The sequence below is a fragment of the Urocitellus parryii genome, chromosome 11, assembly GCF_045843805.1.
Source record: "Urocitellus parryii isolate mUroPar1 chromosome 11, mUroPar1.hap1, whole genome shotgun sequence".
Taxonomy (NCBI): Eukaryota; Metazoa; Chordata; class Mammalia; order Rodentia; family Sciuridae; genus Urocitellus; species Urocitellus parryii.
In genome coordinates, this window is record NC_135541.1 from 42,364,620 (window position 1) to 42,380,623 (window position 16,004).

The window sequence follows — 16,004 nt, forward strand, 5'->3', positions numbered from 1 at the left end:
GCAGTGGAGAATTCTAGACAGGAGATGATTCAAAAGCAATTGTCACTTGGAAATAGAAGGACAGGATACATCTCAAAATGTGTTTTTGCAATAGTAGTGGTCTGGTCTCTCTAGGACTTTTCACACAGACAATTGTTCAAAGTTTTTTGAACCTTCCTGAATGTTCAACCACTAAAGAAAGGTACATCCAGGGTCTGGGAGTATAATTCAATGATAGAGTAACAAACATGCATACACAAAAGAAAAGAATGGCACGTCTACACTACAAGGAAGTGTCCAAATGGCATTGCTTTCAGTGTTTATAATCCTCCTGAGAACAGGGGTTAACAACTCCCTTTTTATAGATGAAGAAGCTAAAGTTCAGGGAGACCAGCAACTTGCTGAGGCTTCTAGCTCCTAAGTGCAAAGTGCAGGATATGGGTTGTTATCAGGCCTATTTTTTTTTTTTTTCTGTTTGCTGTGGAAGTACAGTTGGCAATGGGTCACTGAGGATCACAGTCTGGCCATGGCTGTCCAGCTTATAGAAATAGTCATTTAGCCATCACTTTGGGATTATAGGTCATCAAATGTAGTCAGAGTTTGTGCTGCATTCCATGTAAGTGGAATGCCCTCCATTTGTGTAGCTCGCTGGTGCTGAGGTCAAAGAGCAGCAACTGTATTTATGTTGGACATAAAGAACTGGGCAGGGTAAAATCACCGCTTTTGAGGGCCTTCTGAGTTAGTCTAATAACTCTGATTTCATGTTTAGGGCCTCCCTTGACTCCAACTGCCTATCCAGCCCACTTGCCTTGGACATGAAGCTGGTACCAAGGCCTGCTTAGGTTGCCCTCTCCCAGTGCTCCCCAGGCCCTCTTCCTCTGCAGACTATTAACTGGCATAATTAAACAGCTTTCTTACCTTTCTCTTCTCTGGGTCTCTCTTTCCTCATCAGTGAAATGAGGCTGTAAAATCTGTCTTATTGAGTTGTCAGAATTGGAGGAAACAAAATACATCAAGTTCCTGGCACACGGTAGTTGCCCAGTGTATATTAAATTGCTTGACCTAGTATTTCTAATTTTTCTCACTTGGCATTTTTGTAGAATGTGAAAGTCATGTCTGTTTACTTACTCTTCTGATCTAAAAATAGTGAGCAGGTCCAAGGATTCTAGAACGATAGGAAAGTAACCAATGCATCTCAAGAGACATTTTTATGGACAATGTAAGGATTATAAAAACTAAAGCATTTATTTTAGTGAGTTCAAATGGTTTTGTTCTTGAAATTTTGTTTGTAGATTGCTCATGACACCACTATTTAAAATGGATAAAGGGGGAAGCTCAGAGACTTTTCTGTTTGATTTTCTCCTTGACTTAACTAGTCCTCCTCTCTCCCATATGACTTGAAGATCAGTATCCGGGTCCCACTGAGTTAGTGATGAGCTGATGCAACTTGTTTTTGAAGTCCCAAGCTGGTGTTCCTTCAACAACCCCTAGCTACCTGTGTGTGATGTGGGTTACATGGATGGGGGATAGTTCTGGGGAATGTTCAGGTTAGAACTATGGGAACTGGTAGAATGTTTCACCTGGTTTTCCTGACTCAGGAGAGCAGAAGAGGTTACCTATTCTCAGAATTCTTTGTCTCAAGAGTCCTTTCTCAACCCTTCTAACCATGACTCTTGGAAATATCCCTAGAGACAACATTATGTTATCTAGTTTTGCACTGTAGAAGATACTGTGCTTGTTCAGAAAGCCTTGCTTAAAGTTATTCTTCTGCTTAGTATTAAGATAATGTTAGTATGTTCTTAGAATAGCTTCTAGGGTAGGGCATATTTATCCATGCAAAAAATGATGTACTTATGTCTACTATGCACCAGGTGCTTCAGGGAATCAATTACATCTGGCATGTATTTTTTGCTATACGGAGCAGTGAGGTTTGCAAAAACAGTTTGATGAGCAATGTCGAAAAAATATCATACATGTCATATTAATAAGTTTTATTATATGAGCATCTTAAGTAGTTGGGTTCTTGCCACATCAGAACAGAAAACCTGGTTTTCTCTGATCATACAGAACTGCATGTGAGCAAGCATCAAAACCAGAATCCAAGAGCTGGTCAAAAGCATCTACCATAGCTGTAATGGCCTCAACTCCTAGAAAGCCTCTATCACTGCTTTCAGGCTGGGGAGAAAGATGTGTCTGGGTAAGAAGGGAGATAAGAGAAACATCTGTTCACACAATATGGGCTTGTTATCATAGCTCCTTTAAGTACTGCAGTGCTGGCTCCAAGAGCATATTTTCTCCAGAACGGAATCTCCGCAAGGCCTGGTCGATTTTCCGAGGGCTCAGGGACAGGTTGTAAATGAGATTGTAGTTGTGAATGAGGCGTCTGGCTCTTTCCTTCTCCAGAACTCCTGTGATTGGATTGGATGGGTGGAGGTTTTTTAAAAGAGGAAGAGGAGAACAGAGAAAGATATACATTAACTTGAATAACTTCTAGGTAGACACTAAATGCTAGTATTTTGAAACCGTAAGCCTCTTAAAAATCAAGTGACAACTTAAAAACTATTTATATTCCTGGATATGCATGGGTACAGTCTTTGGGAACAGAGAGGACTAGAGAAATGATGTTACCTCTGGAAACTTCCTGATCTGGAAGACAAGTTATGCAGACAGTAAACATCATGACTGATATTTATATATAGAACTTTCTGGGTTCCAAGCACTGTTCCAAACAGTTTTTTTCCAATATCGACTCAGACTCATTGAAACCTGACAACCACCCATTTCACAAAGGGAAAAACTGAGGCCTAGAGTGAAAAAGTCACTTGCCTAAGGTTGCTCAAGGTTAACCACTACACTACACTATGGAACGAGAGAGAAGAGATTGCTTCCTAAATGCATTCCTTGAACTGTGAAGATTTATGATACAAGTGTTAATGAAAAGATTTTAAATACCTTTTATAGGAATGAAAAGTACATCCCTTGCATGTTTCTCTTCTATTCCCTTTACCTGTACAGACTGTTATGATCGATTGCAAAATTCTTCCTCAAACAATCCAGAAGCAGTGCCTTGGTCACTTTGTAGCAAGGCATTGTTAGCCCAGTTGACGTGGGCAGTGGTGAAGGCTGTCATCCCAATTTAAGTTACCAAGTAGTATTCATATTTTTATGTTCCAGGACTGCTGGGCTTAAACCTCCCCTCTCAATTATTTGCAGGGGTTATTTCTTTCTTTCGTTTGTAGTACTAGGGGGTTGAACCCAAGGCCTTGGACCTGCTAGGCAAATGCTTACCACTGAGCTGCATCCCCAGGCCTTTTTAATTTTTATTTTATGACAGGGTCTGGCTGAGTTGCCATAGTTGGACTCAAAGTTGTGATCCCTCTGCCTGTATCTCCTAAGTAGCTGGGATTACAGGCATATGTCACAGTGCCCAGCTTCTAATGGGTATTCTTAACAGTGGGCTACAGAGTGGTAGTTCTAATGTCACCCATTCTGTTCTGTTCATTCTATTTCAGCTATTGTCCAATCTGTTTTGGTTTGTGTGTTGTCTGTTTAGCCTATTTGAATGTCATCTGTCTGTCAAATTAACCTCCTTTTTTGTATAGGCCAAATGCTACAAAATGAACAGGGCACTGCCTCCGGATTCTTTGAGAAAGAATTTTATAATTGCTCTTAACAGTCTGAACAGGCAAAGGGGGGTGGCGAAGAGCAACACTCAAGTGATATATATTTTTTGTCCCTATAAAAGATTTAAAAGCTTTTCATTGACCCCTGTAGCATACATCTTCATAATTCAGGGAACATGTTTAGGAATCAATATGTCCCAAATTTTGAATAGTTGTTTCTCTCTTTGGATTCTCTGGAATGGTTGGCTATTTCCAATTCTGCTTAGGTTTGCTCCTTCCAGACATTTTCCATATCCTTCCTCTGGAAATGTAAGGCTATGGATAGGAAGTTTCTGACTGTAAGACCTTAGAGAAGTTACTTTAATTTTTGAACCTCATTTCCTCAACTTTAAAATAAGGATAATTAAAATTTGTGAAATCCAATAAAATATTAACTTCTTAGTATATGTCCATATTAGTAAGACTCATTGATGGCAAATATTGTATAGGATAATTCTAATAATGATATCAACATTAGTAAAAACACATAAGATGAATTTTGATATGAAAAAGTTACTAGAATATGTAACATGTAGTTTGTATTTTAATTAAAAAAATGAAAAGCAATGAAAAATGAAAAAGTTCCATGTCAGAATCACAGTGGTATTTTTCTACCTTCTAAGCTTCACCATTGGTAAAAGATTGCTAGTGTCAAACCAAAGTCCACTCACAGAAATTTTTCTCTCTCCATTCTGTCATTAGAGGATGGCCAGAATGGCTGCATAAAATGTCACCTACAATTCATCTCAGTGTCCAAAAGCTATCCTTTCTCAGCCAGAAACAAAATGAGAGTTAACAAGAAGAACCTCTTTAATATCCACTTTGTTTAAAAATTTATAAAGAACTTTCCTTTTTTTTTTTTTTTGTCTCACTTGAACCTTTCTGAAATCTGGGAGGTATGTTTTATTTTTATCAGTCCTAATTTATAGATAAGAAAATAGGTTCCGAGTAAGTTAATAGTTTTCAGGACTTGACAATTGGTGGAGCCTGGACTTGAATCTTAATCTTCTGATGAAAGAAAAATAAGCAAATCCTCATATTCTTTCCAGCACATCATGAAAGCTGGCTGTAGCGGGAAGTCACATAGAGCTGGGTTTGAATTATGGCTCAACTTCCTAGTGGCTATGATTTTTATCACGTTAAGCTTGAGTTCCTCCTCTGTAAATAAGAGTGCTAATCCCTTCAGCATGTGTTAGATGTGAGAATTTAGCCATGAAGTGTGTGTACAGTGCAAGCCCATGCCGAGAATGTCCTTTAAGGCATTCTGCCTCCTTGAACTTTAAAATATTTTCTATGTAGCCTTTGGTTCTCTGGGCAAATTCCAAGTGCACCATTTGCTCAGACATTTATCCCAACCACCCTTCTTTCTTTAGAAAAAAAAAAAAAGACCAGTTATTCATAGTCATTCCTTATTCCTTCTCCTCAAGGCTATTTTCTTGACAAACCCCATTAGAGAATAAGCTTGGTAGGTTCCCAGAAACACTGATTTGATGATGGATGGTCTGTCTTCATCCTGGATGAAGAACACTCTGGCCTACATATTTCCTTGCACATAATAAAGAACAGTGATTCATCTGTGGGCAAAGTAGGTGTCATCTGCTCAACATGTAGAAGGGGCCGAGGGGTCTGCTAAACCCTGCGGCCAGTAAACCAGCAGAATGACCTCAGTTAATCCTCCTTCCTCATTAAAGACAGTTGTAGATGATCCCAGATTGGGCTGACACATTCCTTGGCTGTTGAGGAACTAATGAATTTCATAGAAACAGGGAAAACAGGCATAAATAGTGAAGAGGCCATGAGAAAGGCATTTCAAAGCTGTTGGAATCCGTCTCCAAAGTCAACAAATTTCGGCTTTTCCTCAGAACTATTCTGTTCCTATGAGAAAGGTCCCAATCTCTGGGGAGTCTCTCAGCAGCTAAGTTTATGATACATCATCGGTCATCACGAACTCAGCATTTGTTTCTTTAGCAATGGATTTTCTATCTGCTCAGGTTTTCGTTTTAATTTTTATAGTTACTCTCACAGTCCTGGTGTGAATACACAGACTTGGAGTTCTGTCAATAACCTTCTAATCTTTTCTCCAGATTTTTCCCTAAATAATCCATCTCAGCCTTCATGATGTCCTCCTCTGTTTGAACCTTGGTAGATGCTGGCTGGAGCAGAAAGCCTTTTCCTGCCCTTGGGATTCAGAGCAGGATCTCAGCTTTCCTAGGGATCCAACATCAACCTCCAGGCTTGTCTTGCTCCATGCCTTTTCCCATCACAATCCTTCCCAACTCCTAACTTTTGCAGAAGATGGGTTCAAAGTCAGAATGGCTTGCCTGAGTCCCCAGAGTTTCCCTTGCCTTATAACTCAGCTCCAGCTTTCTTTTCCAAGGAGCACTTTCTGAAATCCAAACTCACATTAGATGGTGGCCTTTCATCTCTTTTCTATTTCCTTTTGAATCCCAACGTTTTAAATTGACATAAAAATTGTACATGTTTATGGGGTAACCTGTGACACTTTGATAAACGTATATACTGTATAATGTTCAAATCAGGGTAAGCATATCTATGTCCTCAAACATATTTCATTTCTTCATGGTAAAAAGATTAAGGAGCCTTTATTTTAACTTTTTTGAAACACACAGTACATTATTGCTATCTCTAGTCACCCTACAGTGCGGTACCACACAGGAAACTTCTTTCTCCTAACTCTGACTGAGTAGCTGTTTGTCTTCCTTTGGATTATTGAGCACTCATTTGTGCTCTCAATTGTAACAATTTATGATATGCTATTCTTTTTTTTTCTTCCTTTCCTTTCCTTTTCTCTCTTTTCTATTTTACTGGTGTTGAACTATTACCAGTCTTACCTAAGAGATCTTTGAAAAGACTTGTGTCATCCATTCTGGTTTTCCTCTTGGTCCAGCCTCTACTACTCTGCTGGGCTCATTTTCATAAATACTTTTATAATCCAGCTAGATCAAGCATTCATTTAAAGCTTTCAGTGTCTTTTTCTGTCTTTGTTATAATTACTAAATATCCGTTAAACTTCACGTGCTCTAGAATTAAATTGCGTTGGAAATTCAAAAACAAAATAAAACCAAAAGAGAAAGAACAAGAAGGGGGAAAAAAATGAACACACACAAAGAAAATGAAGTCATTGCTTTTGCTATATGGTTACTTCTGGAGAGTGCTAATGTGAATGACAGCTCTTCCCCAGGCACGCTCTGTAATGAAGAGGGGTGGTTTTGTCCACGTGCTTTAGTGTCTGCTCCCTCTTCCCTATTCTGGAAGTCTCTGGCCTCGTTCTTGACTTCATTCTCTCTCACTGAGACACGGCACTGACTTCCTTTCTGCTTGACTATATTTCATTTTCTCCATTCTACCTATAGGCATAAAGAATCTTTCTGAATTACAGTTTCATCAAACCACTCCTCTGCTTAGAAAGGTTCAGTCCTAAACACTACTTTTGAATTAAGTCTCAGTTTTGTGGTCTGGCATTTTAAACCTCTGAATATATGGCCCCAGTCTGTTTCCATCTTTAACACTCTGAATAACCCCTACTCTCTGTCCTCATCGAACCCCTTACAAACCAGCACACAGCGTTTTTCTTGGCCAACCTTCCAACTTTTGCCAGAAAGTCTCACATTTCCCTCCTTTGCATTTAAATTGCACTTTTCCCTTACTGACCAATTTAACATTAACATCGCCTTCCCTCCCTGATCACAGTGGGAAGGGATTCTCCTTTCTCTGAATGCCTACATAGCACACTCTAATGGCATGTATCACCTTCCATCTTGCACTGACTTATTTATACATATGCATTCATTTACTGTTGACTCAAAAACAAAACTTTGAGGAAAGTGGTGCAGGTTCTCGTGTCAAAAAAAAAAAAAAGAATATAGTCTTCTGATGAAAATATAATAAGTCTTCAAACAAAAAAAGTCTAGTATATCAAATATGATCAGGGATGTTAAATAACCCTGAGAGGCCAGATGAAGATTGGCCTAGATGTGTCCAGAGATTCTCAGGGGAGTGCTTGAATTCCAATATAAAATATAGGTAGGTGTGAAGTAGCAGGTGGAGAGACTGTGTGTGCTGAAGGAGTGAGAGAGTGAGGGTTGGTGGAGTAGAAGGAGACAGCACAGTTGGAAAGCTTGGGGTTAGAAAAGAGACAGACACATGAGAAAGTAAGGCATGTTTGAGGAAAGACAAGTTATTTATTTTGACTAAGCAGGATATGCGGAACGAGTAGCTACAGAAAAGACTGGTCAGGGGGTCAGGGAATAGATTTTCCCTTGCTAAGGTATTTGGAGATCATCCTGGTAGCAGTAGGGGACCCCGAAGGCTTTTGATTAGGGAATTATAAGATTGTGGGTTGGACTTGGCAGTGGAGTGCAGGAGGGATCAGGGACACGAAGATACTGTAGGCAACCTCGTGGGGGATTGATGTCAGATGCATCTTGGTATTTTCTGATTGTGCTTAGTATAGTGCCAGGCACATGGTTTATATAAAAATTGTATTATTTTTTCAAGAAATGTAAGAAAATGAGGTGTCCATGTTTAGACTAGAACACAAATAGAAAGGAAGGGCTCTTTACAGTTCATATCTCACCTGTATTACTCAGATCACACAGATACAGGGCGTTTTCCAGCTTTCTGAACCTGTCAATCCACGTCTCACATTCTTCAGAGTGGTTCTTCATGGCCCGACTGAGGAAGGGCTGGGAGACTGGCCGGATCTTCAAACTGCTTGGAGGATCATTGGGGGTTGGAGTCTCAGCAGGAGGGTTTCCTGGATTCAGCTTCTCTTCTGGAGTTTTCTACCAAAATAATGCAAGCATCTCACTGGCAGTACACTCACCACCCAGAGCTTCTCCAGTCTCTTGGCCAAAGTTGAGGCCACACAACTAGGAAGATTTATTGCAAGGTCTGGCTTTGGAAAGCAAGGATGAGTTTCAAATCCTCACTACCATAGGGCCATATCTGCCAAGTCTTGCTGGATGCAAACATGGTTAAGTTTTTTTTTTTTTTTTTTTAAGAGAAGATGACATCATCACTTTTATTCAGTTTTCATTTTAGACTTACACAAAGCAGAGGACTGTGTAAGTAACTGGCTGCGACTTTTCCTTGAGGTTCTGTTCTAATAGTGAAGGCAGAATTACACAGGCAGTCGGTATAGATAGGTCAATCGAGTCAGGTCAGATCAAGGAGGCCAATGTGAGTGAGTCCAGGAAGGTGGAGACTGCCCCCAGAGGGACCGAAATGTCTTCAGAGCCCTTCCTCCACCCTATGAAGATAACATGCCCCTGCTCCAATATGATGCTAAGGTAACCTATCTTAGGAATTATCCCCGCTCCCACATTGAGTTGTAAAAGTTGTTAATTAATGTGTCCTGGGCTGCTCCATCCTGCCCTTCAGCCCACCTGTTTACCACTTTTTGGCCATCCCACCAAGCATTTCCTGGGCCTAGTCACAAACACAAAAAGGATAAAGATAAGGGGAAGGTGGGGCTGGGGATATGGCTCAAGCGGTAGCGCGCTCGCTTGGCATGCGTGCGGCCCGGGTTCGATCCTCAGCACCACAAACCAACAAAGATGTTGTGTTGCCGAGAACTAAAAAATAAATATTAAAATTCTCTCTCTCCCTCCCCCCCCAAAAAAAAAAGATAAGGGGAAGAGAACAGGAGAGCAAAGAAAGCCTAGGACCTATAAAAAAGGGCAGAAAGTCTTGCTTCTCAGGATAACAGGATGCCAGTTATGGTAAGTCTATGTTACCCCTTTTTAATAAACCCTGTTTTATATGCTTGCCTCTGTGTGCTTCTCTAATTTTATACTTCAACATGTGAGGAAGCAGAACTCGTCACCTGTAATTGGATGTATCAATAATACTACTAGTAGGATCTACTGAGGATGGGCAAAGCTTAAATTTTCTTCTGGATTCTGAGTGTGACATTTTTTGGCAAAAAGTGATTGAAGCAATAGTGATATTATCCTAGGCTCACCGGCCCCCTTGAAGGTCTATTAAAACACCTCTAGTCTGCTGGTCCTGTTTATTTAACACAGGAATCTGAGGTCCATAGGGTGCAAGTAAATTACTGAGATTGCCTAGATCTTAGGGTACACCCAAGACTATAAACAGACATGGAGGTGAGTTAACCTAGGTATCCTAATCCCAGGTCCAGTACAAAATAGAGATGTGTTTAGAATGAAATAGACAAATGGATCCAAACATTGCCATTTAAGGCTTCCTAACACCACCTTCCACACAGGGAGAATTTGATATGACCAGCTCTTTTTTTCCTGGAAATGTTCTCCTGCAAATCCACGTAGTTGTAGAGAGAATTACCACGTTTCAGCTGCACAGTTCAGAACTGGGCATCTGGTGCAAAACAGGCAAATAGACCTATTGTCCAGGAGTTTGGGATCTATTTGTGAGAAGGAAAGATAAAGGAAGAAGCACAGATCTTTCTGTGTGAGACCTTAAAACACTAGCAGATTTTCTCCCTGTGCATTAGAAATGAGAAAAAGCTGGTCAGTCAAGAAAGAGAAGATGAAGTTGACAGCAGAGAAAAGAAAAAAATGGGAAGTCTTAACTGTGTTTGAGACCCTGGTTTTCATTTACTGTTGCATTGTTTTCCTTAGGTAATATAATAAACTTCTCTAGCCTTCCAATTAATTAATTTGTAAAGTTGGTTATGTTCATTGTAATCCAAATAATTCTGATGCACCATAAAATTATACCTCTAATTTCTGAATACCATCTGTGTCCCCTAAACTTTCAAATGCCTGAATTTTTCCAATTTTGTAAGTTTGTCTTAAACTTCCCACATATAAGCTGCAAAAATTCCATACTCCTAAATAATATTTATTGCAATAGGAATTACCAAGTCCTGCATTATAAACAAGATTAAGCTGTTGCAGGGGTATTTAAAGAACCATTTCCTTTGAAATAATAGAACACAATACAAAATTACACCCACATGGATGACAAGCAGCCAGTAAGTTTTAAGGATTAAGTAATATAAAATAACTCTTCTATGACAACATCAATTTTTGGAAAAGCAGAATGTTTTCATACCTAGATGACTGATTCTTACGCATTTTTAGAGCTGTGGACACTTCATAAATCTGAAGAAAGATTTAGAAAATCTGCCCAAGTTAATGTACATTTGGTTACATTTTCATGGGTAATTTTGGAGAGATCAAGGTGATCATGGATCTGAAAAATCCAAAAATCCTTTGATGTTAAATAGTCTTATATTTCTCTAGAGAGTTCAATTCTCTTTGACCACTAAAGAAAAAGGAAAGTGGAGATTTGTATGGATCTGAATTAAGCTCAAGTAACTAACTAACTAATAACTAACTAACAAGTAACTAACTAATAACTAACAACTAACTAGCTAACTAACAAACCAACATGCCCTATACCATTCTCATCCCATTGTGTCAGGATTCCCTGCTTTTGTCTCTCTAAGGTGTTGGCCCCTCCTCCCCCAGCGGTATGTTGATGAATTCTCAAGGTCCTGGAGTGCCTGGCACGGAGTAGGTTCTCAAGGCATGTTTGATGACTGAATAAGTGAGGGAATGAATGAATGATTTTTCTCTAGGAAAATAGAAAAGTTGCTTCACCAACTCTGTGCTTTAGTTCTTCTTCTTTAAAAAGTGGGACAACGAATGCTGCTCATACAAGAATGTGAGAAGAATCAATTATTTCAGAGATGCAATAAAATCCTCAAACAAGAGGCAAAATAAAAGAGCAAAATATATTTTTTACAACCTTATTCACAACAGACTTAACACTCAAGGAGAAAAGCATTTGCTGTTGTTTCCTGCATGGCAAGAGACTTGCCAAAATGATACTGTTTTCTAAAATATTTCAATGTGTGAAGTGCATGAAGAGGCCTCCCGTCATTTTAAGATGAATTATGTTCTAATCCGGGCATTTAAAAAACAACAACAATAGAAAAACTCAGGCTGTTTTTCAATTCTACATCTCCTGGCTAAATGCTGGGAATATTAAAATGGATTTTAACTGCTTGCCAGATTTTCTTTTTTTCTTTCTTTCTTTTTTTTTTTTAAATCAGAGAGCCTGCTATATTTTAAAATGTGATGCCTGAGGAAAAGGTCACCGTCAGTTTCTGGAAGCTGGACTTGAGATGTTAAAATAGGTCTCATCTCTACCCTTTGTTTTGATGGCAATTGGTGGATGGGCCACAAGCTTTGGGAGAACTCTTGCACATGGGCAATGGGTGTAATTTCTTGGGGCTGGTGGCAAACTCTTTAACTACTGATGGCGAAGGTTTCTGGCAAACTGGAAAGGAGCTGACCACACTCTTGGGAGTTCCTCTGCCTTTCTTCTCTGCCTGAGAAGTCTTGGAGTCAGTCTGACATCAAGAGATTGGGTGGAAATCAGAAACCCACAGGCGAGGCCCACCCCCCGGCCAACATCAGAGAAGGGAAGATGAGAACCTTCCCCACGCATGCTCTGTGTACCCCAGGTGCATACCATATGTTCAGCTTTGCTTTGAGATATCTCAGAGACTTCAGGCTGCTCTGAAATGGCAGGGACTTCCTTTTCATTCTTTCCTAAACAAGAAACAATAACAGGAAGGGTTTGGTTTGATCTTCATTTAACACACTCACATAGACACCAGGCAAAAAAAAAAAAAAAAAATACTGAGGCTCTGTGTGTGGCTGGCACTGGGTTAGGTGATGGGAACACATTATGAATGAAAACCTGGTTCCCACCCTGATGCACCTCAGACCAGGAGGGCTTCTTCCTATGAGCCTGTCTGTTAAGAATCAAGCACTTCCACCACTCTTTCCTTGCAGGTATGCACCTGAAAGGTCAGGCACAGACTTCTCTGCTCCTTTTAATGGCCTCAGCCTTATATAGAATGAGGTGTGAACAGCAACCCTCACTCAGGGCATTCTACTGGGGTACTCCTTGCTGCAGGCTGCTGCCTTCATGAACAGACTTCCTTCAGATGCCAGAAAGACCTGCTGCTGGGTTCACCAGGGCTTCCTGCAGACACCATGCATTCATCACTCAGTACCTTCCATCTGACTTGGTGACTTGCTTACGTTGCTAATCCCTGTGGTGACCACTCAGCACAGATTTCTGGGAGCCTCAACTTCAATATTCAGTTCATAATTCAACTATGCCATTAAATATGTATTATTTCTGAGTTGGATCTCATTATTTTCAATACACTTATCCTATGAATAAATGTTAAAGTTAGGAGGAGGCAAATAACACAGGGGTTGAGAGCATAGGCTCTGAGGCCAGATAACCTAGGTTTGAATTCTGGCCCCTTTCTTTATTAGCTGCATGACCTGGGGCAAGCTGCTTGTGCCTCAGCAGCTGCTTCTGTAAAATGGAGGTAATGAGACCTACAGGTTATTGACAGGATTAAATTGGATTACAAAGTGTAAAGCAAGTACCCGGATCATAGCAAGGGATCAATAAAGGCTAAGTAATAGTGCTATCTAGGTAAGGATGTTTTCATAAATCAATTAACAGATCAGATTTAAAACACTTTTGTTAGACTGTTAGCATTGCAACCATGAATCATTATGAGTCTTCTTCAATTTCTTGATGGAGAAGACAATGTAATTTCATATTATTCTCTGAAAGCCCAGACCCCAGCATTAGAATAAGTATCCAAAGCATGCTTGTTGAATAGCAGAATAATAATGTATTCTTTGTTTGGAATTTGGAAAAGAGTGTGACATATATATCAGGATATATATATATATATATATATATATATATATATACACATACATACATACATACATACACACACATACATATATATACACACACATACACACACACACACACACACACACACACATATATATATATATATATATATATATATATATATATATATATATATATAATTTGTGTATGTATTCTTTATTTGTTTAGTTCTCCAATTCCTTTCTGATCCTTGAAGAGGAGAGAATTTTCTCGTATTTTTTCACTCTCCCATACCTAATGTGGAAGCCATATAAGGTAAGCCTTAATAGAAGTTTAGCAAGCATCATGATGGTAGCCAGTAAGGATAGCACCTTCGAGGCAGATCTTATTTGGTCTGTTGAAAATTTAAGTTGTCATGGGAACCCATCATCACCTAGTACACTGGCCCCAGCTCATTTCACCCAGAATATGAAAGAAAAGCTTTCTGTTTATTGCGGGGCAATATAATTACTCCAAATCGTGGAGTTAGATGGTTAAAGAGATTCTAGAAGCTGTATATAGCATGAGCAGGCAGGAATATGAATTTCAGGGTTAGACAAACCTAAACATCAACCCTGATTTTTTCCTTTATCAGCTATAGGATTTCATATCAGTTCTTTCATTTGTGAAATTATAGTCATTGTGAGATAGAAACTATTTACATAAAATATTAACCCATTGAAAATGCTCAAAATACTGGGTCTTATTTGTTGTTGTGTTATTCCTGGCTTTAAGCCAATTTAATTCCCCCAGAGAAGAGGACCTATTATTGATTACAATATACCAGAACTTATTCTGGAAATAGATCATTGAATTGTCTTCTTAAAGAATAAGATCTAGAACCTCAACTTTGTCCCAGTCTGGTTCTTCTCTTCTGTCTGCACTTTTCAAAATTTCCATTAAGAGAAAATACATGCTCCTCTACTTGGTTTCTTTTAAGCTTCCCCTTTTCCTCCCTTATAGCTAATAGCATATAAAAAGGTAATGGTTTGCATATGTAAAAATTGTTTGAAAGGCCTGAGGCAGAGCTCTATTTTTTTCCCTTTCCTTTTTCTTTTTTTTTTTTTAAACACAGCAGGAAGGATAAATAATAACCATCTGTCTAGTCTGCCAGTTGAAGATTTGTATTGGAGGAAATAAGCCAAGCTGGCTTCTAGAGATTTCCAGGTGTGGGAAGGGCCAGGTTTTACAGGGCTTCCAGTGGATTCTGATGGTTACACAGCCAGCCCTCCTGTCTGCCCCCACTAATGACTTGAAATCAGTGGTCTTCAGAAACGGCTGCATGTTAGAACCACCTGGGGAGCTTTAAAACTTACTAGTGCTCAGGTGTCACACCAGACCAATTAAATCACAAACGTGGGGGATGCAGGGGTGGGGAGTGGGGGAAGAGACCCACTTCAGCAGTTTAAAAAAAAATCCCCTAGATGATTCTAAAGTGAAACCAGGGTAGAGGATAACTGATTTAAAACAAAGGCTATTGGCCTCATTGGATTTACTGAATGAAGATTTTGTGAGAAGGAAGCTAATATGGGTCAAATATCTATAAAAGACAGATATTTCCCATATTATCTAAAGAATAACCTGTGGGGTAGAAATTATCTCCATTTGACAGACCAAGTGTAGATGAAGGCCTGTGTTTCCAATTCATTTATTCATTCTGAGAATATGTGTTAGGTGCTTTCTAAAGGCTGGGCATTGTCCTAGGTACTATGTCACAACACTGACCAGGAAAGAGTCCTTTCAAAGTGAGTGCATTCTTGTAGTGAAGGCAAACAGACACAAAAAACAATGCCAGGTCTGATTAAGTGCTGTAAACATGATGTCAGTTATGGGGGTGGCAATGACTAACTTGATAGGGAATTCACCCAAGGCCTTTGAAGAGGTGATAATTAAGTAGAACCCTGAGCAGAGGGGAGTCAAGGGAGCAAGTAAGAAAAATATCTGGGGAAAGTGCATTTGAGGAAAATGTTACAGCAAATACAAAGGCCTCGAGGCAAGAGTGCTTAGGCAGAATAAGAAGGGAAGGAAAGTGGGTTAAGTGTTCATGGAACGAAAGGGTATCATGGGCCATGTCATGTGACTGAAGTTTTATTCTTTTTTCTTTCCAGCATTCATTTCTTCCCTGGTGATTCTCCCTTTACTACCTCCTCTGGCAAAAGCAACTGTATTTTGTTTTGTGGGGCTCACTCTTCCCTCTTTATAGTGCATTGTGGTTTAGTAGAGTTGACCTCCAGTTCCAATTCTAAGCTTGGTCTCTGACTAATTTAAGTTTGCCATTGTACCCTCATATCCCTCATATCAATTTTGGTTCTAAGATGGGCATAAAACTCAATCTGAGCTTCTGGGTTGAGAGAAGATAACTGCTGCTTAGATAGTAAAGGTTCCTCCACCTTGGCAGCACCTACCGAAATAATGCTGGGTCATAGCAACCTTAGCTTTTCTGTTACTGTGAAAGGAGTGCTTGGAGTAGTCAGGGGAGTGTCACATGAAGCCCAAAGATGATGCCCACACCAGGTAAAGCAGAACAGAGAACCCAAAGAAGGAAAGCACATTGCTAATTTGGACATTTGAATGGCTAGATCAACGATCTTGCTGCTATGAGACATTTCAGCCAAATAATCCACTGTATCT

At 39.6% G+C, this 16,004-nt stretch overlaps 1 protein-coding gene across 1 annotated transcript in view; it reads right to left on the reverse strand.

The window, feature by feature from the left end:
- Window positions 1-2,226: 2,226 nt before the first annotated feature.
- The window catches only part of C11H1orf87 (chromosome 11 C1orf87 homolog), an 83,016-nt gene continuing 69,238 nt past the window's right edge, over window positions 2,227-16,004 (reverse strand). Inside the window, exons 10-12 of the mRNA XM_026407235.2 lie at window positions 12,132-12,211; window positions 8,239-8,446; window positions 2,227-2,387 (exon numbers count right to left, since the gene is read on the reverse strand). Coding sequence (XP_026263020.2) covers window positions 2,227-2,387; window positions 8,239-8,446; window positions 12,132-12,211 — 449 coding nt within the window. The remainder of the gene's footprint in view (window positions 2,388-8,238; window positions 8,447-12,131; window positions 12,212-16,004) is intronic.